The sequence below is a fragment of the Emydura macquarii genome, unplaced genomic scaffold (assembly GCF_026122565.2).
Source record: "Emydura macquarii macquarii isolate MOO-44397 ecotype Brisbane River unplaced genomic scaffold, CSIRO-AGI_Emac_v2 contig_2473, whole genome shotgun sequence".
Classification (NCBI taxonomy): Eukaryota; Metazoa; Chordata; order Testudines; family Chelidae; genus Emydura; species Emydura macquarii.
This window is the reverse complement of record NW_027132610.1, coordinates 8,531,786-8,553,670: the sequence shown is the minus strand read 5'-3', so window position 1 is coordinate 8,553,670 and position 21,885 is coordinate 8,531,786. Positions and strand designations below refer to the sequence as shown.

Sequence of the window (21,885 nt, the reverse complement as noted above, 5' to 3'; positions counted from 1 at the left end):
GAGGGGAACACTGAATTCCGCAATTCTGAAGTTGAAAAAAAAAAAGTGGGCATAACTCTTACTTTTTACCCCCTATATTTCCTCTTTGGTACGACGCAGTCCTAATTTAATACATTTCTGAAGTAAATCCTTATTTAAATCACTGGCAGATACACTTAGAAGAATTCAACTGATGGTAATTATTTTAGTATTTACAGTATAATTTTTTCCTATGCTATTTTAAATGTAATGAAAAATTAATATTTAAAGTTAATTATATGTTGGAGTCCGTGAAATTTGGCAATGTCCCTTTAAGGAAGCCTTTTAAAAACGACTGAGTCCTCTTATGCAAGAGTATTTTTAAGCTATTCATGTTTCGGTTTATTCTAAAGTTAGAATCATAGCAATCTTAAATGCTCATTTTCCCCAAGTTTACAGATGATACATGATGCATCCTCAGTTAACATTTCAGATTTATTCTCAACTCACTTGAAACTTAAAAAAAAAAAGTCTGAGAATATTTAAACCCCAAATGCTTCAAAAAACAAGTAATGAGAACACAGAGAATGAAGACATACAGAGTATATTGATGTGTAATTACATTTATGTGTACTCAAAGTCACAAATTGTATTTATAATTGTACCACTACAAAATTGTCACACAGGCTTTGAAAGTTATTACATCAGTGGTTAGAAAACAATTTTTTAATTCTTGCCTTGTGGCTTTAGTAATATATTTAGCTGTAAAATTCACAGCCCTGGATAGAGACATGGTAATTTTAGCTGCTGAGGTTTGTTTTCAAAGCACTGTGTCTTTATGTTTTTCAAACTTCTTCCTCTGAAGAAAGAAGTCTAAATACAGATAAAATTATTGCGTCTATAGTTTATCACTGCTAATGTTTGCCATCACCTCTGATAAGTTTGTAGAACACATGGGAACAGGTGAACCATATTCCATTTTACAATTAATTCCTCCTCAGTATTAAAGCTAAGATTACCCATTTTAAATTTGTTTTTAACAATAAAGAAAGCATCTACAGAAGTCAGCAGTTCTCTCAGTAGATGATATTGACCTCTTACAAGCTACAGAAAATGTACATGTGGGCTAGGAGTGCTCCAGTCTTCCTTTCTTCAGATCTGATCTATCCTGTAAAATTAACACCAACACAAATGAAGAAGTTTTTTAACTGAGTTTAAGTAACCATCAATTTTGCATGTAAATACACATTTGCTTACATTAATCTCCAAAAAGGTAAACTGACTAATCATACTGAACAGTGAAATATATTAACTTGCAAGACCCACTGACAGCAAGTACTTAAGTTTAATTAGGGAAGAGAAAAATAAAGGGAGAAGTACGTAGTTCTAAACTAATCAACAAATTAATGTTGTACTTCATTTTCTCTTAAGGAGGAACTATAAAACCACTCCAAGGTTATTTCTCACCAAAGCAATTGCCAACTAAGAGATTTGTATTGAACAATATCTTTAAAGACTAATAAACATCCCTGCAGTCCAAAGTTTAATTACATTCTTGGCTTATAACAGCATGTATTCATCACCTTCTCATCATTTGCTTGGTCACTTTTCACACTTATCCTTTGTGTGCCGGTTCCTTTTCCGGTACCTAGGAGGAGAATAGCTGACTCTTCTTCTGGCCTGAAAGCTGGGTGTGTAAGGATAAGTTCTATATTTCTTTGGTTTTTCTTCTTTCCTGCTCTCACTTGGCTCAGGCTGCTTACTGTCTTCTTCTTGTTCCTCCTCTTGGTCTTGCTCTTTTTGGGAGGGTAACGTGTTCTTAATAGTATTAATAAGAAACCTTTTATTTGTACCTGCAAGAGGGCATTTCATCCTGTAAAGACATTTCAAAATAATCACACAACAACATCTTAACACAAATATAAAAGTTCATCATGAGTATTCCCCACATTTTTAGAGAGACTCAAGTTTGTGGTTTTGGCTTTCCTTGCATGCCACCTAGTGTAAACTCTGAGTACAGGAAAAGACATTCAGGATGTTCCCATTCCCTTTTTATTATAGTCTTGAGGCTGAAAACAGAATGGCTGCATTACTTTAAATAGGGAGGAAATACAGATTAGAAAAAAATAAGATGTGGAGGCTGAGGCTTATATTATATACTATATATGTGGACCTACATAGTTCATATTAAAAATGATTTGTCAATGCTTAAATATTTGTTTTCCTGAATAATTACAATATATTCCAAGTCTGATGGGAAAGGTCTGCAAGATCATGTTCTACTATATTCAGTGTAGTTTATTTAATGAATTGAGAAATTTAGAAAGTAAAAGGCATTTTTGCATGAGACCATTAAGCAGTTATAGTAATAAAATAGATAGGCTATTAAAATTTTTAACTTAGGTTTGGGAAATGTCTTTCAAAAGAAGTGAGTTTATTTTTCAAAAAACCCAGGATACTAATCCCATTTACAGTTCTAATCTTTGCTATATCGCAGCTCGTCTTGTAATCTCTAGCACATACCAATTTTTATTTTTATCAGTTAGTTTTATTAACCAAATATTTTGCATTTATTTCATTCTTCTTGCTAGGATTAACTTTTTACAATATTTTGTACAATCTTCTGACATGTATCATCTACTGATGCACTGAATAAAAACTAAGATTGTTTGGTATCTGATTTAGAAGCATTTTTTTCTGGAATAAGAGAAAGTTTCTGAAGATTTGCTTTACCCTTGTAAGCTGCACAGACATTTTTATTTGTTTGTTTGTTTAGAGTTTATGTGCAGATTGAACACCTTCAAAGAATTTCTCAGAGTTAGAAGTGTTGATTCAGTAGGTGGCACTCTGCCCTCTAACTGATAAGGCTAATATTCTGCCACGGGTAGGGACAGGTTGTGGGCAATCATAAAAAATTCACAGAAGCCCGTGACTTGTCCTTGACTTTTCACAAAAAATACCCTGGGGGGCGGAAGGGACAAACAGCAATGTCAAGGATTGCAGTTGCTTCGGCCCCAGGAATTCCAAGGGATTTAGACCCTTAAGTGCCTAAATCCCTTTAGAAAATGAGATTCAGGCTCCTAAAACAGTTAGGCAATGCAAGGCCAAGCACTGCAGCGCCTAAATATCTTAAACAAATCTGAGTTTAATTGTTTAAGTGACCAGAAATGTGGGATTACCAGTTTTCCAACAGGATAGTGCTTCCATTGCAAATTCCAACAGTTAGTGAATGTGTTGACAGATACGCTGGGTTGGATGTCAGATATACTTCTGAATTTAACACAGAACAGCATGCATTTGCTTTGTGTGAACTGTACTTTTGTCCCAACCCAGTGGCTTCCCATGGCAGGTGGGAATGAGGATCAAGATCAAACATGTTCAAAGAGATTTGGATTGAGTTAACGAGCCTTCTTGAGGGGATGGGGCATAAGCCAAAGAACAAAAAGAAGTAAACAAGGAACAAGTTTGAGCAGATAACTCAAGGGTTTCCAGAGTGGGGTGGGGTGGTTGTCTGTTTTTTGGGTTTTATTTTAATAAACACCCTATCTTCTGTATAAAAAACTGCCAGTCAGCTCACTGAAAGAGAAGATTTTATGGAAGCACGCACACAGCCTGGAAGGACAAGCTATTGTAGCTGACAAGGCTAGGCATGAATGATAAAGCTTAGAATTTTTTCCAACATATCAGAAAACATGTTACCAGCTTTAACCTTTGCACCTTAAGCTTCTTACAGTATTACGGCAGCTTTTTGCAACCTGTGCCCGGATTAAAAGTTTAAATGCTTTGTATTTGTCTGTTTGCTCTAGCTTTTTTCTTTCTTTTTTAAAGCAAATGTACTATTTTAGCACTGATGTGCATGGCACAGTATATGGCAAGACAGTCTCTGCCTTTATAAAACAATCTCTTTAAATAAATAGTGTCTTATTAAATTATTTGTTTTTGATGGTACAGTTACTGCATGCACAACACTGAAATGAAGGAAACTCAGTCATCTGGGGAGAAAAACTGATGGGGTGGAGGGAGATTCATCAGCCTCAGATCAGAAAGAGGCTAAAGCAGAGCTGGGCTACAGTCCAGGTGAAACAGGTATCAGGCATTGGGATCTGTGCAGGCATGAAGTGAGAGTTTAGCAGCAAAGGGATAAAATAACCCATTACAATGAGATCTAAATCGCTAAAACCTAAAGATTGATGAGCAAATAATCATCTTCAAGGCAGTGTTCCCTGCTTGTTCTTGATCCAATCCAGACTCCTGTCATGCTAAGATACTGAAGAGAGGGAGAATAAAGCACTTCATGTACATACTTTTTAGTTTTCAAACGGTGGCATTTTGAATATGAACAGTTTAGACTGCTAAAATAGAACAGAAAAGATGGATTATTTGAGCAGTATGCATGGGAAATGGTCAGATGTGCAAATTTAAGGTAGTTTTTTCCATAGGTACACACATAAAAGGATTTGTTCCATTTCATGACAAAATGTTGATACATATATTATACTCTCATGTGGTGGTGATATCCATATTACATTCGACCATCTGACCTGCAATCTCCCTAATGTATTATAATATTCTAAATCTCAACTTCAAACGGCCTCAAATTGTTAGTCACCTTATCTCCGTCAAAAATGCAATTCTCCCCCTCCCCAAAATTACATTGGGGCTGACAGTAATATTCAGACCTGGACCAGTAACCTTCCTGGTCTGGATACCTTATGACCACACTGCACAACTAGAGATGGAAGTACTATTCCACTGGAAAGAAATTATTCTTATACAGCAATTTCTTCTAGCATCAGAAAGTTTCAGGACCACTGGATATTAAAGTCAAGATATTATGATGTCTAGAAATAGCTATTTTAGTTTAGTTTTAAGAGGCATTTTAAATGTCAGTTTTATTTTTTCTCCCCTTCTATAGTGGGTGTGTAACCAAACCAGACTCCTAACTAAAGATTATGGCTTTATGGATGGAAGGAAATAAGAAATAGTCCTAGGAACACTTCAAAAGTTTTTCTACAAAGTTGTGTAGTATATATACAGTGGCACTGTGAAAAATAAAGTTTGGGAGTGACTCATATTACTGACTGGTGGGCTTCATCAGTGTTAGCAATGGTGGGAAAATTTTAGAATGTTTCTTTAGGGTAGACAAGCCTAGCGAGGTGAAAGCCTTTGCCTTGCTGAGTAAGATGTATACTTTTAGCCCTTACTTTATTGAAGATCTGGATCCAACACTACAGAAGTCGATGGAAATTGAGTCTTTGACTTCAAATGAACAGGACAGCAAATACGCATTTTGTGCAGGACAAAGCATTCTTCTGCTGACTAGCAAACAGATCCACAGAATGGAATTTGTGCTTATTACTTTTCATTTTAAAAAATTCTAGATTAAAAATATTAAAGAACATTAACATTTCAAAGTGAAGTATGCATAAAGCACAGGTTCTGTAGTAGGTGACGGAATGTATGTTATCACGTAATTAAGCATGAAGCTTAATGGCATTTTAATATTTGTAGTTCAACCGTTACACATCCTAATAAACAATGAGCCACCTTCCTTTTCAAACGAATATCTGCCAAACAACTACAGATGAGTAATTCTGCACTCCAGTGCACTGGGAGTACTTTCTGTTAGTAAAACAGATGAAGACACTGGGCCACGAGGTTCTAATCCATTTTACTTAGAAATGCAATATACAGGGTGCCTGTTGCTATATAGAGCATAGGAACACTCATCCATTGCAACTATAGACCTGCACTTAGAGAGGAGAAATAGGACAGGGACACAGTCAAATAGAGATAAGCAGCAATCAAAACAAACGCACACACAAACAGGGATGCTCTCAAAACATTCCTGTCTTATCCCCAATTTGGATCCCACAATGTTTCTGACTAAGGATTTCTATTTGTTATTGAATAGAAAAATAGTATATAGACACGAAAGAGGAATTATTTAAGGTTGAATTAAGAGTATAGTTAGAAACACAGGCATGAAATTATCTTTTTCTTCTTTCTGCCCCTTCCCCAACTGTTCTCTCATTACACACCCAATTGAAAAGATTTTGTTCAAATCTTTCCAAAAACATTCCGTTTTCCATGATTCATTTTAGAAACGTTTTCAGAGTGAACACAGGATTAGACTGCAAGTCCATATGCAATTTAACTCAGACATTTGCAAGATGCATAAGGTAACTTTTACAAGACCAAACCTAGACCTAGCATAGATAAAGAATAAAACCCTAAGGTTTGTCTACAGTTTTCATACTTCTTGAACTATGGTATGTCTACACTACATGTGCTCTAGCAGCAGAGCTATACCACTGCTATACCACTGTAACCCCAAATGCAGACGCAGGCTATATTGACGGAAGAGGTTTTTCGGTCACTGTGGCTATGTCTACATTGACAGTGGCAAAGTTGCCACCGTCAGATCGACTTATCTGGATTGACTGAGCGGTCAGTGAAGACTCGCTCAGTCGATCCAGAAGTCGATGTTATTAATCCACCCCCGCAAGTGGTGTAGCACTGCATCAACGGGAACACAGTTCCTGTCAGTGCAGTGCAGTGAAGACAGCGTGCAGAAGAGAAGCACAGCAGTCGACAGGAGTTACGCAAGTTCTTTTGTACTTTGCGTAACTCCCGTCGACTGCCATTGAATCATGGAGGTAAATATAGACCAAGCCTGTAGGAACTCCAGCTCCCTGAACTAAGGTAGCTAGGTCAAGAGAAACAATCTTCCATCGACCTAACTGCGTCTACACTGGAGGTTAGGTCAGCATAGCTACAGAGCTCAAGGGTATGGATTTTTCAAACTCCTGAGCTCCATAGCTATGTCAATGTAAGTTTTAAGTGCAGACCAGGCCTATAATGGTTTAGAAACAGATAATTAAATTGGTATAACCCCCTACTTGTGTATGCAGTTATATTGGTATAAAGGTGCTTCTATTGGTTATAACGCATGTGCTTCTATTGGTTATAACGCATGTGCTTCTACTCCTTGTATATAAGTTATAACCAACAGAAGCACCTTTATACCAATGTAACTGCATCCCCACTAGGGGGTTGCACCACATTATTATTTGGTATAAAAATCACACTTCTAACCGAAATAGTTAAGACGAGGGGCATGTCTACACTTAAAATGCTATAGCAGCACAGCTGCGTCACTGTAGTGCTTCAGTGTAGACACTACTTATGCTGATAGGAAGGGAGAACCCTTCAGTCTAGGTAATCCACCACTTTGAGAAGCAGCAGCTAGGTTCACAGAATAATTCTTCTGTTGACCTATTACTGTCTACACCAGGGATTAGGTTGGCATAGCTACAACCCTCAGGGGTGTGTCTTTTCACACCCAACTGACATAGCTATGTAGATATAACTTTTAAGTCTAGACCTAACCTACGTGAAAAGAATGATTCTTTTAAGCAAGTTACCAGTTTACTTTAAGTCATTTCAGCTACTTTAAAAACAAATTATGAGACGCCTGCTGGTGGTGAGGGCATACCCATTATCTCAGGGCATATAGCTTCCACTTGCAAGAGTCATGGCTTGTCTACAAACTGATTTAGGCTATATCTATGCTACTACTAATGTTGGCAAAATTTATGTCGCTCAGGGTTGTGAATATTCCACCTCCCTGAGTGACATAAAAGTTACACCGATTTAAGCATATACATAAGTGTGCACAGCACTATGTCAGAGGGAGAGCTCCTCTCACCAACATAGCTTATGCTGCTCGAAAGGATTTTTTATGGTGACGGGAGAGCTCTCTCCCGTCAGCATAAAGCATCTTCACCACATACGCTGCAGCTGCAATGGTGCAGCTGTAGCGCTATACATGTAGACATGATCTTAAACATGTTAGAAACTGGTCTCCCTAAACTGGTGCAATCTGCATTTGTGAACAGTCTTAAATTTGTCTAAGAGTGCCTAATATTAAAGACATACAACTACTGAACTGATGAACTACTCCTCTGATCAAATCACCACACTGTATTACAGTACTATGTGCAGGTATACTTTGAAGGAGTAACTACGAAAATGAAAATAGTGTATTAACAGTTTGCCATAATGTATAGTAAAACATTTCAACAATATTAATTTTCTTTCAATTAATATTAATTGGAGGGAAATTAAGATCTCCTGGGTTTAAGATTACATTAAAAGTCTTGAGCAAAAATAACCATTTCCAAAAGTGTATTTTACTTTAAACTACAACAAAAAATAAACTCAAACAGAAATTTATTGCAAGACGACAATTTATAATAAAAATAACTGCCATAAAGTTTCTTTGTTATGACATTAATTAGTATTTTTAGTGTACACAAAAAAGTCCAACCTAGGTACAAATATGAATGTTTACTGGCTAACAATCAACTACATATATGTTGAAACTGACTATCAAATATGTTCCAGGCTCATAAATATCTTGATTTCAATTTGATCCAGCGACCACTGTGATAAGGACATGCTAATACAGAAAGTACCACTTGTTCTCAAACTGGTATATTCTATAAATGCTTGATATGGGAATCTTCACTCAGGCAGAACTTTCTTCAGTTTCCACCCCAGTCAGGAGAGTTAAAATTTTTGCATCTCCCATTATCATGTTTGGAGAAATCAATTTGTAAAGTCAATAAAATAAACGTTTTAATGTTATCCTATTAAAAATTAAATGTTGGAGATGAAAGCTCTGCCATATGGTAAGTGTAAAGTTTATTGTTTAATTTTTTTGTATATACTGTTTAGTGTGTTTTTTCATTCCACCTACATTTAAAAAGTAGAGTAGATTTTATTTAAATTTTATTTGCATCAGAACTTACCAACCCATAGCTCCCATTGTTTCAGCTCTGGTTTTCCCACGTTTTGCCTCTTTAAGAAGCTCTTCTACTGCCTTTCTAGATATGAAAAGGAAAAAACAAAATATTAAACAGATTCATAGACCACTTAAGAAAAAATTAAAAACTCCTGGAAGTACAGAAAAGCTGGTTTATATGTTGAAGTGATAATACCACCAATTTACATAAGGAAGCAATTCAACTGGAAGAGGTGGCAATTAAGTTTAACTCCTCATTTCCCTTTCATTGTCATAACCCAAATCTTTACCTAACAATGCAAAAAAACAGAAAGGCAACAATAGCTACAAAATGCATCACTTTATGTTTGCTCACATTAAAAAACCACCAATCATTAAAGAAACTTAAGACTCATCACGTACACTATTTATTTCCAATTTTAGAGTAGACAGCAAGTTTTACTACTCTACAAATACAGTCTGCTCTAGGATATAACACTGAAAACCAATAGTACTCATCACCAACCTATGGAGTACCCTATTTAGGGACTTCTCAGTGGCCTGATCTAAACTAAGGCCTGGTCCATACCTAAAATTTCGGTTGACCAAGCTACATCACTCAGGACTGTGAAATTTCACAAGCCTTCCCCCTACTGTAGGCACAGCTAGGTCAATGGAAGAATTCTTCCTTCGACTTAGTTACCACCTCTCAGAGAGATGGATTATCTACACTGATGGAAAAATCACTTGGCAGCTCTCTTTCCTGCCCGAAGCCAGAAGAGATTTTCTATGCATGAAGAAGAAGTTGTTGGCTGTGCTGGAGGAAAAGATTGTTGGATGGGAGGGGCAAGTTGAGATGTTATTGAGAATCAGAGAAGCTGAAGAGTTCATACACAATGAGTTTAGGAAAACACCAGTACCCCGGGTTCAAGAAAGAATGGAGACGGCCACAAAGAAACTAGAGAGAGAAGAATCTAGAGTGAAGGCATGAGAGTTTGTAACCACCACAGGCAAGAGGTCATAGCGGCATTCTACCTGGCTGGAGACAGAAGAGAATAGGCAGACTGTGGCCACCAGAGAGGAGAGAACTAGGAGGAATTCTCCACAGCTAGAAGTTTCAAATCGAAAGCAGGTCCTCAACATGGAAACTATGGAAGATACTGTGAAACTCTGTGCCTCAGTACAGCACCCTGAAATCCCCATATTCACCACTGTCATATCTTTATGATACGTTTTGTACGAAGTATGCCTTGTGAGGCATCATTTTAAAAGTCTTGATCTGCTAAACATTAATATCCTGTAAATTGTAGGTGCTGCCATTGGATGTGAAGTTATGAAAATGTGTTATATGTGCGCTATTGAAATATGTTTGGAGGTAAGAAACATCTGCAACCAGCTTTTCAGGTACAACAAGGAAATAGCCAGACATGCTAATGGACCCTTAAAGGGAATCCACTCTCCCAGTGGTCATCCCAGAAGGCTTCACAGAGAGAAAGCATGTAGACAATGGACCTTGCTTGACCAATGAGGGTGGATCACCAACCCACAAGCATTGTGGGTTCCATCAAGCCGGAACTGTTCCATCAAGCCGGAAGAAACTATATAAGAGGGGGAGTGACATCACTTGTCTTCATTCCCCCACAACTCAACACCTGAAGGAACATCTGAAAGACAAAGGATTTTGAATGGGGAAGGGGAACCTAGGCTACAAAGCAGATGCAGCCCGTGTATCAAGAATTTGTAGCCTGCTTGTATCATCAGCCAGGGTGAGATATTGCTGATTCAAATCCTGTTTAGTGTATAAGAACTTAGACTGCAGAGTTTTTATTTCTTTGGTAACTAGCTCTGATCCTTTACACCTACCACCTATAATCACTTAAAATCTGTCTGTAGTTAATAAATCTGTTTTATAATTTTATCTAAAACAATGTGTCTTGGATTGAAGTGTTTGGGAAATCTCAGCTCAGTTAACAAAGACTGGTGTATGTTTTCTCCACATCGGGGGGGAGGGAAAGGGCAGACTAATTAATGAGTTTACTCTGGCCAGATTTTGACTAGAGCAAGACAGTGTAATTCTTGGTGCAGTGCATAAAGGCAGGGGGGAATTAGCTGATGCCATTCTCTAGTGTTGTTTCATGAGTTGCTGAGGGAAAGCATTCATGTACCACAGTTGGGTGTATTCCTACCTGAGTGTCAATGCCTGTGTGAGTATGTTATCTGCTAGAGGTTTGTAGCTTACTGACAGCGTCACAGAGGCAGAGGCAGCCCAAGTAAACATTCCTACTATCTAGCTGGGTGAGGGGCTCCACCTGCTGTTGAGTTGGGTAATAACAGTGCCTGGAAGGGTCTGCTGTTTATCACCAGAGAGGCATTGTTGGGAGCCAGCCTCAGCTGAAAGGGCAAATTGGACACAGCAGTTCCACACCTTGCAATCTGCTCATAGATGTCAACGTTTCTATAGCTGGTCCATAGCTATGCTTGCACAGCCTCTTATCCTCCACAAACCCAGAAGATCCAATATTTCCTGTCTACTCCAGACAGGAGCGTGTCTGGAGTGTGTAGCCATCATGGGCATCTCCGCTCAACAATGGAGAGCTGCTAGGTGTGCTCACCAAGCCGGGCAATCAGGAAAAGGAATTTTAAAAATTCACAGGGCTTTAAAGGGAAAAGAGGAGCTTCGGGTCTCCATAACCTCTAGACAGTGGAGTTCACAAAGGTGACCAGAGTGGTCAGTATGGGTCATTGTAGGACAGCTGCTGGAGGACAGATTGTATCAACATAACTAATGCAGTATCTACCCTCTCACTGGGCCAACCTAAATACATTGATTGCGGCTCTATGCTGCTCAGGGAAGTGGTATTACTATGTCTGCATAATGGGTTGCTTGCAGCAGTCGGAGACCAATATGAGCATAGACACATGCACAACTAGGTCGATGTAAGGTGCTTTGCATCAGCCTAACCGTGTAGTGTAGACAAGGCCTAAAACGGATGCATTTATGTGGTTCCTTGACATCATTAGAGCCCTGTAAATTGTTCAACATGTTTGCAGATCACAGATGGATGCGGATCCAAATTTTGTATCTGGAGCCCTACAAATCTGAGATATCCGCTTTATATATATAAAGCAGATATCTGCGGATGTATTGTTCACCATGTTTGCAGATCGGATGCAGATCCAAATTTTGTATCCACACAGGGCTCTAAACGTCATAGCCCCCTCTGTGTCAATAGCCTAACTCATGTTAAAAATGTTATCTATGCTTTGTAAAACTATGCGACTTACTATTTACAATTCCTGTACCTTTAATCTTGAGCCAAAACCTAGTCTGTTCTTTAGACTAATTTATTTTAGTCTCGGGTAGAAATGAGTTGACTAACTAGTCTATAAGCCTCTGGTTCATGTTAATAGAAAAACAATAGGTGGGTAATATAAATCACTTTCCAATCCTCTAATGTGGTACTAGACTGACTCAACATATAAGCTAACTGGTTTGCTACATCCTCACAAGACATATCTTCTTATTCTGAGGCATAAACCATCCGAGTCCAATGGCTTATTACCTTTAGATTGTTGAAATTTACAAGCACAAAACTAGTGGTTTTAACATCATAATAGTGCCTAATCATGCACCCATTTGCAGCATACTTGTTTAAATAGGTCTTCAACATCTAAAGAATTTTATTCAGCTCATAGCATTTCATGTCTGCCAACCAAGATATGCTGACCATTGTGATAAGGACCTGATAGTACAAAAAGCCACCAGCTGGTGTATCAGTTTATTATTGTCCTACTGTATATGTCTTTACTGGTTCCCTTTAGAACGTTTGTAAAAAAAGTAATTTTCCTCCATATATTTTCAGCAGTCAGGGTTGACTTTCCTTTCCTTGTTTATCTCAGTTTATAAATAATTTTCTATCAACATCCTTTTAATCTCTTCAGTCAAGATGGCCTTTTGCACTGGTCTGTTTAATAATGGAAAATGTTTGACCTTGCTGTTAAATAGATCCAGTTAGAATATATGCCAGTGTGTGGCTACACTGTGACCTTACAATGCACCAAAAATAAACAAACAAACAAAATTTGGTTTCCCAAGATTAAAGATGTTTCTATCCACTTCCATCCGGCTATCTTAGAAACTTTTTACCACATTATAATAATTTTTACCATGCAACTCTCTGACCTGAAGTTTCCTAATCAGGTCTTCAGAATCAGTCACTAATATATATATTTTTTGGCGTATTTTGTGCTCTTGGGCTACGATACACTGAGGAAAAAAGTTACTTCCACAAAAGGTTTATTATCTATATCAGACAGACAAATACAATGGTGGAACAAAATGTTTTGTTTTGTTTTTTAAATTGCAGTTGTTTAAACAAACAAACAAACAAACACACACACACACTTTTTCTTTGGGGATTTATTATTGAAAGGCTTTGCAGAAACAGTGTGGTTTGAAGATTTCAATAGACAGGATAATTGATTGGTGCCCCAGAAGAGGGAGACTCTTGTGTCATATCTTCCACCTGTTGACTTCATGAGTAGAGCATTTGTTAGAATGTTCTCCACAACACCCCAGCTTCAGGGCAAGGTTATCAGCTTGACCTTACCAATACTTTGTTCCTCGACAGTTTGGGTCTAGTTTTTTAAATATGTGCACAGTTGTGTGCCTACTTTACACATGCAATTACCATAATTGGGTACTTGCACATGCAAAATACCATTTGTTTCCAATGCTCATTTGCATAAATAAATGCCCAACAACTCTATGTGCAACTTAGGACATGCAATTGTGTATGTGCATTTGTAAATCAAACCCTAAGTTTTCATTTCATTTCATTATGGTCCAATAAAAGATATTACCTCACTCACCTTGTCTCTCTAATATTAGAGAGGTATTAATGAGTCACTTCACCTTGAATGGTCCCTTGAAATATGTGTGAACCCCTTATTTATGCTAAACAATCTGTTCCATGTTGTATTTAGATGTGACATACTGAATACATTTCCCAGACCTGAAAAAGAGCTCTGTGTAGTTTGAAGCTTGTCTCACCAACATTTTATTGGTCCAATAAAAGATATTACCTCACTTAGCTTGTCTCTCTAATATGCTGGGATCAACATGTCAACAACAACACTGCATATAAAGGTAATACACATACTGGAATTGCTTCACTGATACAATGCAGCCCTTTAAAGGGAGGGGACAGACGGGTACAAAATCAGTACAGCATCTTACACAACTAGAGATGGCTCATTTTATCAAAGAACATAGAGACTAACCTCTCCTAAAAAAATTCCCTGGGATCAATGACTTAACCAGAACCATTCGACTCATCTGAAAGACTGTTGTAGCCAATTCGTTCATTTTGTCATCCATTTATCATGTTATTTCATATATAATCTATGCTAAATAGATTTAAATGGTAGGATTATAGAAATATAAGATCAAGTATTTAGGAGTTATGAGTGTGTACTGGGTATTAGTAATACATGGCTGAAACGCAAGGCCTACAGGCTGAGACCTTTAAGATTTTAGCTTAGCCATACTAGGCCATAGGCTTAAGAACGCTTGATATGAGTGGGTGACCTAGGAATAACCCTGTGCCAGCAAGGTCACAAGGTTACTGCATAAAATGTGCCAATAGATGAGATTATGGAAAAATGGATTACAATAGACCACAATGTATAGTCCAAGACCACAAGACATCTGATTGTAACATCTTTGAATGTCTGTCTTGACCACAGGGTACATGTCACGCATAGATGGTAATGAGAATTAGAGGAACTACACGCAACCTATGAAAAACAGGGCACCCCAATATTCATGCAGTGTGGAAGAACAGTTAAGGGAAAGAAGGTTGACACCTTCATGCATATGCATGAAAGTATCTGGTGTGGTAAGAACTGCAATATAAAAGAGGGTTCCCTGGTTGGGTAAGAGTGGGAAGACCCATGGAAAAACCAGAGCAGGAACTATCCTTCTACTGATGATTGTCTATTGAGAGGTCCATTGGACCCTAGAATCTTCGAGGGCGTGAGTTATAGGTTTTTATAGGATTGCATAGTTTTTTATAGGATTTCTATATGCATGGGTAACTTTACTTATTGCTTTAATAAAATTTGTAGTACAGATAAGACTTTATGCTTGTGATTGTTTCAGTGGTCATTATCCTTGGACTTTGTGTGTTACTGGAGCCTCCAAATTTAAGAAAAGCACCAGAGGCAATTTCACTTTGTTGATCTTGAAACTGTAGCAACCAGAACCGAACCCATGGTGGTGTAATATAACATCACTAAATTCACTTTAAATAAAATAAAATGCTACACTGTGGTGCGCTCAGCTACTGTGTCCCCTAACATCAGATGGAGCATTGATTCAATAGTGGTAGAGAGAATTGTGCCACTGACAAAACCACTTGCTGTAGTATTATCTACATTCAAGAACTGACCAGGCTTTACCCTGTTTTGCTCTGAAGATCAGAATTCAAGATGGTAGTGCTACTGATAATGTAAGTGCCATTCTATTATGCATGAGTACAACTGGAAATGGAGAATCTACTTGTTGTTTCAACACATCTGAGGATCCTGACAGCTATTTTTACAGCTTGTCCAAGCATTGGAACAGGACTAAGATGCCAGTTCTGGAGTCAGCAAGAAGAGGCAGATCCATAAGTGACAATATTAGCAACGGACACACAGGATATAATGTGAAATAATTAAATGGATACATATGGAAACTGATGAAAAGGGATTTCAAAAAATGGAGCCTGAGGAATGCCACACTGAACAGCAAAGAGAATTAAAAAACACGCCAAATGTGCCACATAAGCATATAAGAATCAAATAGAAGGCATGCCTGAGGAGAGTTTGGAGTTAACTCATCTGGTTTTGAATTCCATTGTCTTTAAATAGTTTTAAGGCTGCCAATAGATCACTTCTTTTAAAAAGTGTTATTTTAAGCTTATTTCTGTGCTAATAGCCCCGCACAGCCTGATTAGTGAAGATTCCACACAGAAATTCATCCTCAGTTTTTATTTGGCAGATCACCTTTGCATTACATACCCAATGTCACACACAATCAGCTATTAAAATAACTACAAAATCAGCTATTAAAAAAAAGCTCTTAAACTGTGTTTCCTAACTTGCAATGTTTATAGTTTAGGGGGATTAGATTTTAAGTGCAGCTTGTGCATTGCAAAAAGTAAATTCTCACTGTTATCTCCCATTGCTTTAACAATAATATAAGGAGTTTGTTGTCCACAGGGATAAGGCCTTTAGCATTTGGAATAAACAATTTCAAGTAGATGACACTGAAAACTAGGAAGGCAGTTCTAGTAGGAGATGCTATTCAGGAGTTGTGAAATGTTTCTGGCAGCTAGGAGTCAGCTTTAACTGTGGAAGAGATTATCAATGAAGAGTATATCCAGCGCTCTCCCAGAATATATTCCCAGAAGACCACATATTTGCTGGGCTGTTCTAGGGCCCAAGGCAAGGAGATCTCAACTGTAGGAAATTTTATTGTTTTAGAATGCAAGTTCTTCAGGGCCATGACATAAATGGTGTTGTGAATAACTAACATGACAAAGAGGTAGAAGAGTGAGGGTTGCAGAAAGAGTAAGCACAGGGGAGGTGAAAAATAATGCAGTCCTGTCAGACGCTGACACTCTTCTGTTAGCTGCTTTATAACCTTGTATATCTACCCTTTGGAGTGTAAGTTATACTCTCAGCATCAATTACATTACATTGGAATTTGGCCTAGTATCTCAGTAAGGCTATGAAAGATTTCCTATATATATTCTGGATATTCTCCTATATAATTAATACTAGGATGTTCAGGGGAAACTGCCAGCCTGTAATTTCCAGCAGAAAGGAGTTGAAGTTATTTATGGGAAAAGGGTGGTTACCCAATACTTGCCACAAATAGTAGCAAATACGAATGGGAAACCTGGGTTTATTTACAACCTGTGGTCACTGCTTTTTTTATTGCTTTAAGTCTCGGCCTGTGTTAGAGTTACATGACAAGAGATAGCCAATTCAGCATCCATCACTACTGATGACAGTAACATTTTAATTTATGTTAAAGCAAGAAAAATAAAAACTACAAGACCAAGTGAGTTGGAGACTAAAAAAAAAAAAAAGAATAAAAGTGACAAAACTTGGCACAATAGTCCAAAACTGAATAAGCAGAACATAGAGAACTGTCTTTAGACAAGTGGTACTCAGACCTCAGTGGTTCAGGAGCCACATTAGCAATCAACTTTACCCAAAACAGCCACAGTAGTGTGAATTCATTGTTTAATTTACTATAGTACTATATATTCATATTTTAAACAGTGTGACGGGGGATATATTTAGGTTTTATATATATATATATATATATATATATATATATATATATATGTATTTTTTATTCCCACAGCAAAATGACTGACCAAGTATTATTATTCTATCAACTGGTTAATAACATAGTAAAAGCATCTTGATTGGTTAATAATTAAATCACACACTGTTTTAATATGTGCTGTAAAGAGTTGTAGGAGACACATTAAGGAGCCACTTGTAGCTCGCAAGCCTCAGTCTGAATATCGTTGCTTTAGACTATCAGAGCAGCAACTATCTTTCAATTTAATTTGCCTGAGAGAATGAAGTCACTGCCAGAAAATTGGGAGAATCCAGTTCTTTTGTCAGACCATCAGACTTAAGTCTTAGCTGCATGTGAACAAATAATTAGAATTTTTTTCCCCGTCTGGAAGACTTCCAGCTTCCCAATGGGACTCAGCAGTTGCTCTAGACCTGGAAGATGTCCATATAACAGACTTTAAATGTATAATGCTTATAGATATAGAAAACACTATTTTAAGTCATCTTTATAAACCTGTATGGTTCCTTGAGCAGTTGGACTCATGGTAGCTAAGGCACCTGGCTTCAAATGCAGAAGCCAAGACTAAAAATAGCTCAAATAAATATTTTTAAAACTCTCTAAAAAATCCTAAAATAGCTTTTCTGTAACTTGTGTGGCATAGGTAGAAGTCAAGAGGGTATAGTTTAGATTTGCTACAGTGAATAAAGCAGCCATCCCAAACTTTTGCCAGTAAAATCTTCACACCACCCCTCATGACATATTCATATTTAGTTTGATATTTCAGACCTGTGTGGTTGTTACTGTTTTTAAGATCATAGAAGAGGTATTTTACCAAAGAATTATAGCGATAAAGGGATCATTAAAGTCTCTTGGGCCTGATTATCCCCTCACTTCCACCAGCACAACTATAAACTTTGTCCCATCTACAATATCAGTTGGAGAAAGACAGTGGGGTTAACAAGTTATTTCTTGTAAAATGGAGTCACAAAGTTAGTTCCTTCTAGTTAGGTGTAAGACACACTGGAAGAGCAATGTGGGAAGCTTGCATTGCCACTACCCATGCTATCATTGTTAGAAATACTGCTAAAGGATAATCTCATGAGAGATTCTATATATAATGACAAGTCAAGGTGCAAGAACTATTATACTAGTGATTCCACGCAGACAATCCCACAGTAAATAGCACAACACCAACAAGATTTACCAACAAGGTAAATGTTTCTGTTCCATTTCCAAATCAGAAAGTATAACTGAATAGTTAACTAAATGAACCTGCATGTAAACTGAATGTGTGTTTGGATATGATATCAGTCAATTCACATACTAGAATGAATTATCTCATCCCAACAGAATGCAAAGTGACTAGTTTTATTCTCCCTGAAAATTATTCCAGTCAACATAGCCACAATTTTACTATAATAAATATAAAGTGAGAGATTAAGCTTTTCTTGTTTCAATTAACAGAACAAGGCTTATTAATTTTTCAACTTCCACTGTGATCCAATTGCAACCATAACTGGTACTGGGAGGCAACACAAGCTTATTAAAGTGAACATGGAAAATTTCCCATCTTTCTTCATTTAGTAGGGAGGTTTCATTTTATTTATTTATTTACTATAAGTATGCCTTTCCTTAAGGAAGTAAAGAGTTTGAAAAAGTTGGGTTTACATTTTATTCCAAAGATTCTGAGGCTCAGTCTTCCCAGAAGCAAATTCCACAAATGTGGGCCAGGTGTCCAGAAAGTCTTCTGAGCACACTTTTAAAATTGGTAGTTACATTGTTCCAGTAGGTCATAACCAGGCCATGGGATACAGAGTGAGACAATGAGGTAACTTGAGCCAATCCTACAGAAGATTTCAGAATTCTAACAGGAAGTCAGCAGTATCTTTAATGCCCCTATGTTATTCGCACCCATAACCTGAGTTTCCTCTCTGATAAACTACTCTCCAGAATGCATCCACTTAGGAATCAGATTACTGCCTCACAACAGGTCTAGGGGTAGGAAATGATATTGCAATAGAGAGATGAAGGGCTTGCATACTAACTGGCAGCCTCAGCAATCCTGGAATACTATCATACCTCATTTCATGTACTGCAAAGTACATCTTAAATGTTTTCTAGTAGTAAACTGTATATGCTTCAACATAGTTGTGGAAACCACTTATGTGAACTAAGACAGGTTAAAATAAAATATATTTGATGTTGTAGGAATAGGAAAATAATTCTACTTATCAAACTAAAGTCAAGGTCTCTTGTCTGTAAGTCTCTGCACTGTAAACTTGGACCCCTGTCCTCCCAAATATTCCAAGCCATGTGGGTGTTGTGCCGCTGTCTATATTAGGAGCAACCATTTATAATATTATTTAGTAAATATATTGCAAAATTACAATGTGTGTACGAGAGATGCCATGTACTGTTGGAAAGGTTATAATTCACTAAAATTGATAGGCACATTTATATATATATGCATCAGTGTTGTATTATAAAATCTAAATATGTATGAAACATTGGTATTTCATCTGGTGCTATGTTTCTGGGTGATACCCCAGACAGGACGGCAGCAGAACTAAGCCTTCTTAATGGCTTAATTCTTAATTTGAAACATTGGTATTTCATCTGGTGCTATGTTTCTGGGTGATACCCCAGACAGGACGGCAGCAGAACTAAGCCTTCTTAATGGCTTAATTCTTAAATTAAGGAACTCACAGGTACAATGAACCCAGGGCTACATCTTATGAGTCACCAGGACAGGTAAGAACATGCCCAACAGACAGGGACTCTGAGGCTTTTCCATGCCATGTGCTATGTACCTGTGTTTGGGTCAAGGCACATGGCAAAGGGACATAAAAGGCACCTGCATCACATCCATATTATCTTATTCCTGATTCTTACCTCTGGATCAACTCATCTTTAACTGAAGCTGTGAAAGAAAGAACTGAGACTCATTCAGGTATTGGATGTACACCTGAGGGACTGTACAACAAGCCTGCAAACTCCACAATTCTACTGAGAATCTGACATATATATAGACTTTACAGTTTTTTGTATGTATTTGATTGCTTTGACCATTTAACATTTCTCTTCTCATTTGTTTCCTTCTTTTTATAATAAACCTTTCATTTTAGTTACTAAAGGATTGACTGGCAGCATGGTATTTTGGGTAAGATCCAAACTTACATTGATCTGGCAATATGGCTGATCCTTTGGGGGTCGGGAGAACATTTTGGTAAAGGGAACAGAGTTTTAAATAACTGATCTCTTTACTTGACCTAGTTCCTGACTGACAGCCCGAGACTGAAATGTAGTAAAGCAGGCTATGTAATTTATTTGTTTTAGCTTCTTGATAACCAGTATGGGGAATTAGAAGCACTGTTTGTAACTGGTTGGGGAATCTAAATGCAGCGTTAACCACTAGTTTGAGAGCATCTGCTCTCCTTTTTGCATCCTACCCTGACCTTGACATTTTCAGATGGGCTACCCTAGGCACAGATGGGTCACAGGCATGATGTTGATGTAAGTGAAATTGGTAGCATCCACTTTAAAGCAACCCCTTTAAAAAAAAAAAAAGATTCAACTTTCATTTTCTGGCATATTATGCTGTCAGGTGACTTTATACAAAAATGTGAAAATGCAACATTTAAACATTTGAATCAGCACCATTGAACAATAGTGCTTCAGCTTCTCTCTTAAAGGCCCTCTGCACTACAAACGTTACCTGTTGAGGCAGATTACCTTACATCATCGTGCCCCACAACAGAGCAAGTAGGTGAGCATTAAATCAGCTCCTGTTACCAGACAGCAGCAAGATAAGCTGAGAAGGGAGATGATATGATTAATGAGTATCTTGTTGGGTCCAGCAGCAGCCCTTGGTGGGGCTGCCTCCCCTAAAGCCTGGCACAAGAGCCCCCACAGGCCCCGCCCCACCAGAAGGATGTCAAGGAGCGGGTCTGGAAGTCAACAGTTAAACCTCAAGAAGGAATTGCCGACGTCAGCACCCCCCCCCCCGCTCTTCCCCCCTTCACCCCTGAACTCCTAACACCCCCCATCCCCCACACTCGTCCTCACCTCGCCCCCCCCCCCGCAGAGCTGAAGGGGCCTAGGGCGGAGAACAAGTACGCCAGGCGGGCGCGGCAGATCACAGCGGGCCCCGCCATGTCCCAGGGCCCAGAAACACGCGCCCCGCCCGGCCTCTCACCTCTCCAGCTCCAGGTCCTCCTCCATGGCGGCGGGGCGAAGGTCGATGCGGCGCTACCCCCCGCAAGGCCACCCACCCAGGCGGCGGCGGCGGCGGCAGCAGCGGCTGGCAGGCACGGACTAGAACAGACGCAGCGTAGGAAGCAAGGCCGGGCCCATCCACTGGCCGCGGCTGGGACGGCGACGGAGGAGGGAAGGGGGCGGGGCAGCGGGTGCAAGGACCCCGGGAGGGGCGGGGCGGGGCGGAGCTGAGCTGGGAAGGAAGCTGCTGGGGTCGCGTAGTGCGGCGGGGCCCGGACTGGAGCCCCTTCTCCTAGCGGGAGCGATTGGCTCGTGTCCCAGCCGACCTTCACCGGGCCTGACCCCGGAGCGGTTCGGGTCCCCCTGTCCTTACTGACTCCGATTCTGCTCAGTGGGGAGGAGGCCTGCAGAGGAAACCTGGGTCTGCCCTTCCCCCAGTTCCCGGTACCCCTAAGCTCCCCCCACCCGCGCTGTGTTAGCTTCTCTTTGCAGACGGGCGGGTTGCTGCGTGCTCAGGCTCTTCCTCTCTGAACACGGACCCAGAGGGGTTTGCTGGGTA

The 21,885-nt window shown here is 38.9% G+C and overlaps 1 protein-coding gene across 1 annotated transcript; it reads right to left on the bottom strand.

Moving 5' to 3' along the window:
* Nucleotides 1-334: 334 nt before the first annotated feature.
* On the bottom strand, nt 335-21,488 carry POLR1D (RNA polymerase I and III subunit D). The gene is made up of 4 exons (XM_067562921.1): nt 21,307-21,488; nt 8,775-8,849; nt 1,542-1,831; nt 335-1,126 (listed from the first exon to the last, which is right to left on the bottom strand). The coding sequence occupies exons 1-3, from the start codon at nt 21,330-21,332 to the stop codon at nt 1,561-1,563; spliced, it is 372 nt and encodes a 123-aa protein (XP_067419022.1). The 5' UTR covers nt 21,333-21,488; the 3' UTR covers nt 335-1,126; nt 1,542-1,560.
* Between the last annotated feature and the right edge of the window lie 397 nt (nt 21,489-21,885).